We start from the raw sequence: 5,001 nt of genomic DNA on the forward strand, positions 1-5,001 counted from the left end.
TAGTGGTCTCTGTTCTGCTTTCACTTAGAGGTTTTTTTTAGCTTTTTTTATTTTGTGGGTGGGGGGTGTGGTGTGGGGTGTGGGAGACTGTGGAGCACCAAGCAGAGGGCCAGGAGGGGACAGACAGAGTACAGTACCGTACAGTAAAGTTGCAATTGGTGATCTTTTGCAAATTTCTTTCAGAATTCTTTATATAAAGTCAAATTTATCTAATGTGAATTTATGTAAAGGGGAACTATCTGTATATGAAAAGAAATCTTGTCTTCCCCAACAAACTATAAGCTCCTTGATAGCAAGCATTGACTCTTGCTTTGGTCTGTATCCCCAGTGGTAGGTACTTAATAAATGCTAGCTGACTGACTGATACTCCTTGATATACAGAGTGATCACAAGACTTAGACTGAGTTTTATTTATTAAATGTCATTATGATTATCAGAGAATCTTTGGTCAAAGTGGGAAGTGTTGGGTACCTTTGGCATGGTTGTTATTGATAATAATAATAATGATAGTAACTAACATTTATGAAGCACTTACTGTGTGCCAGGCACTGAGCTAAGTGCCTTATAAGTATTATCTTACTTGATCTTCACAACAACCCTGAGAGTTAGGTGCTATTATTATCCCCATTTTATAGATGAGGAAACTGAGGCAAACAGAGGGTAAGTGACTTGCCTAGGGTCACACATCTAGTAAGCATCTGAGGTTGGAATTGAACTCAGATCTTTCTGACTCCAGGCCTGGTACTCTATCCACTGCATCATCTAGCTGCCCAAATTAAATTACCAACATATATTCTCAGGCAAATTCAACATGAGAGTAATTATTTGAGACATGTGGCAGATTAAAGAATCACATTGCTTCTATTAATTAGATATTTTTCAACATGGAAGGAGGAATAAAAGAAGAAAAAATTAAGGGAGACAATCTTCACTGTCCATAAGATCATGGAATTAACTGCTTTTTGGGACTGTATCTATAATTTCATTGGTATAGGGAACTCTTGATGAATGAAACTCCTTCTACCAATGCAAAGCACAACCTACTCTGAAATTTAGTCTTAATACCTTGCCTAGGGTCCCACAGCCAGTATGTGTCTGAGGCAGGACTTGAACCCAGGTCTTCCCAAGTCCAAGGCCAGAGAAATAAATGTTATTTATATAATGCTTTTTGTGTATTTACTATGTCATTTTCTTCTTATACATCACAGTTTTGATTTGTAGAAAGAATATTTATTATTCTTCCTGTTTTACAGATGAAGTATTCAAGGCCCTGAGAAATTAAGCAGCTTTCTAAGGTTATACAATTTGAGAGATGGACCTGGAATGAGATTTTAGGTCTTCAGATCCCCATCGTGTTGTTCTTTCCATTAAATGCTTCTGTTTCTCTTAGAGTGACTTAGAGTGAGAGCCTGTATTGCTGTTGTTGGCAACTATGAGTTGGCCTAAACGATGAGTAGTTTTTCTCTGCTCCTTTTGTTCAGATGAAGAGCACTTGAATGATTCTACTCTGGCCCATCATTCTCCCAGGCATGAGGTACCAATGATTCTACTCTTACAGTATGTTCTGCTTCTAACCTCTCCTTTCCGTTCTAATAGTTACCACAGTAGTTCAGATTCTTATTACTTCCTGCTTTGGCTATTTCAATAACTTTCTAATTAATCTCATTACCATCATTTTCCTCCTTTACCACACCGCCCCTCCCCCCACTTTTTCCTGCCTCCAGCCCTTTGCTCACACAATTATTCCAGCCCTATTACTGCCTCCTGAAATACTGCCCATTATTTTAATCTCTCTTCCCTCATTCCCCAAACAGAAAGTGAATTCTTCTGCCTCCAAACTCTCAGATTACCTTGTACTTTTCCTAAGCACCTATTACATTCTAACAATTTTTTTTGCATCTGTATCAGTTATTTGAAAGCAGAGAATGCAACTGATTCTTCTTTTTATCCCCCTCAGTGACTAACACATAATAACTGTTCAGTCAATGTTGAATAATTGGTTGAAAAGCAAATAGCATAATTGAGAATAATTTTCACTTTTCTTCTTTCCCTTCCTTCCTCCCTGTTAGCTTGTACAAGGCATTTTTCATGTCCTCGTTCCTCAGGGTATAGATGATAGGATTTAGAAAGGGGGTGACAGCTGTGAAAAACGCAGATACCACTTTGTCCCCGGGCAGGCTGATGGAAGGGCGGGAGTAGATGAAGATGCAATGTCCCAAGAAAAGTGTGACCACTGTGAGGTGGGCTGCACAGGTGGACAGGGCCTTGCGCCTGCCAGCTGAAATCCGCTTCCTCAGAGACACCAGGATGACAGTATAGGAGACCACCAGGACTATGAAACAGACCACGGAGATCAGCCCACTATTAGAGACAATGAGGATCTGAATGATTCGGGTATCCATGCAGGCCAGGTTGATCACCTGGGGTACATCACAAAAGAAGTTGTCAATCTCATCAGGACCACAGTAGGGCAGCTTGATGGTGAGGGAGGTGAAAGCCACTGAGTGGATGGTCCCTCCAGTCCAGAGGGCTGCATCCAGCAGCATACATACCTTCCAGTTCATCACTGTCATGTAGTGCAGTGGGTTGCAGATGGCTACATAGCGATCATAAGCCATGACTGTGAGGAGAAAGATTTCTGTGCAGGCAAAGAGGTGCAAGAAGAACATTTGAACCACACAAGCATCAAAGGAGATGAGCTTCTCCTCAGACCAGGTGTCCACTAGCATCTTGGGGATTGTGACAGTAGAGTGGCAGACATCAATGAAGGACAAGTTGCTAAGGAAGAAATACATGGGGGTGTGGAGTCGGCGATCATAGATGATAGTGATAACAATGAGGATGTTACCCACCAAGATTAGGATATAGAAAATGAGAAACATTGCAAATACAGCTATCTGCACCTTCCAATTGGTGGATAGACCTTGCAACCGGAAATAAGACACTGAGGTCTGGTTGGGCAGGACAGCCTCTTCCATTCTATTTTTGGGGCAATCTGTCAGAGTTAAGAACATGCTGTCACTTATTGTCTGTATTATTGATTTGGTCAACTAATCATATACTAACTATATACTTAGAACATAAGTAGGTACTTAGTAAATGCTTGTTGATTGATTGATGAATTGATACTATTTTGTATTGTTCCTTTATTTCAATTGTACAGGTTTTTTCCCCCTCCCCTGCTTAATTAGATTGTAAGCCCTCTGAGGGAAGGAACAGAAAGAGCTTTCCATTTCATCTGCATCTCCCTGCCCCCAAGTCCTACTTCTTGTCTCCCTTCCTTCAATTCAGCCTTTGCAGTGCTGATAAAATAATCTTCTTAAGGCACAGGTTAGATTGTGTCATTTCTCTATTCAAAAATCTCCCTATTGCTTAGTAGATAAGACAAATCATTTTATTTAGCAGGGCATTTAAGTCCCTCCATAATCTGGCTTTTACATATCTAACCTTATATTTTTAAGGCAATTGGGGTTAAGTGACTTGCCCAGGGTCACATGGCTAGTAAGTGTCAAGTGTTTGATCTAAGGGCAGATTTGAACTCAGGTCCTCCTGAATTCAGGGCCATTGCTCTATCCATTGCACCACCTAGCTGCCCCCTTCTAACTTTATTTCATACAACTCCCCTGTTCCAACCAAGTTGAGCTATTAGCTATTCCCCTAAATCAACATGCTGTCTCTTGCCCTTGTATCCTTATGCAGGGTGTTCCTCATGCCTGGAATCCATTCATCTCTACCTCTTAGAATCCTTCTCTTTCTTCAAGGTTTACTTCAGGTGCCATCTCTTCTACCTTCTGGGACTTTCTCTGATGTGGTCTCTTCCTTTGTCCTCTCTCTTGCTCCCCTTCTCCCCTCTCCTTTTACCCCTTGCCCTCTCAGCTGAAAGCAATTTCTCCCTCCTCCAACATCCCTAGAATACTCCTTTTGCCCCCATTGTATCCTACTTTGTGTTATACTTATTTATATCATATGATCCTCAATAGACTTTAAGTTCCTTGAGGACAAGAACTGTGCTATTTTTCCTTTGTATGCTTAGTGGATTACTTTGCCTTGTACTTATTTCATTTGTTCAAGAATTTGTGAATTTGTTGGTGTGGATATTTTCTTTACTGAAATAAACCTTAGAAATGTCACTTAGTCTTTTTGGGCCTCCATTTCCTCATTTGTAAAATGAAGGATTTGTCCTAGATGGCCTTTGAGGTCCCTTTAAGTTCTAGGTCTATAATCCTATAATCTTATGAGATCGTATCCCTTCCACAAATTAGTAGATGGTCTTTGAGAGTTGCTTTGGCTGAACATTTATTATGTCATGGCTAACATGATGCTGAAACTTTCTGACTTTAACTAGACTGGTCCTGGAAGAGTGGCTGTATGATCCATCACCAGGCTCGTACTTGAAGCCTTCTTCAATTTAGCAGGACCTCCCAGAGATAGAAGTCTGCTGTACAGCCTTCAAGAAGTCAAGGTGACATTCATTCTATCATGAGATGGCAGTGATGGGGATGGGATCTGGACCTCAAAAAGGAAAAGACCATGTCTTTGGGACATGGACCCCAAAGCCCCTGAGTCCAGATCTCTGGAGTTCACCTGAGCACCCAGCCTATCCCAGTCAATAATCCTTTTAACTGCCCTTTCACTGTGGCTCTCTGGCCACTTAACTTCTTCAATTGAAGGCTTGAGTGGTCAAATTCTTTCGAGACAGAACCATCCTGTACCTTTACATTTCAGGGTTCTCAGCACCCCAAATGCAAACAGCAGTACTTTAGGGGAGGGTAGGCATGTAAACCATGTTTGTTTGAATTGAATTGGAATAACACCAACCCAATGCTAGTTTAGGATTGAGCATAGGATTAATCTTGAGAAGTCAGTAAAGATAGAAATCAACAGAAACTCAATAGGGAGGATGTAGAAAAGTATACTTAGAGTAACAGAACATTAAAGCCAGTAGGAACCTTAGAGATAAATTAATCTAACTCTGCCCTTTTACAGATGGGAAAATTGAGG

At 40.9% G+C, this 5,001-nt stretch overlaps 1 protein-coding gene across 1 annotated transcript; it reads right to left on the reverse strand.

Annotated features, from left to right (window-relative positions):
• Window positions 1–2,033: 2,033 nt before the first annotated feature.
• Window positions 2,034–2,978, reverse strand: LOC114028664 (olfactory receptor 4E1). The gene has a single exon (XM_027842936.1). It carries the CDS (start codon window positions 2,976–2,978, stop codon window positions 2,034–2,036), a length of 945 nt encoding a protein of 314 aa, XP_027698737.1.
• Between the last annotated feature and the right edge of the window lie 2,023 nt (window positions 2,979–5,001).

The sequence above is a fragment of the Vombatus ursinus genome, unplaced genomic scaffold (genome assembly GCF_900497805.2).
Source record: "Vombatus ursinus unplaced genomic scaffold, bare-nosed wombat genome assembly UNPS02014894.1, whole genome shotgun sequence".
Taxonomy (NCBI): domain Eukaryota; kingdom Metazoa; phylum Chordata; class Mammalia; order Diprotodontia; family Vombatidae; genus Vombatus; species Vombatus ursinus.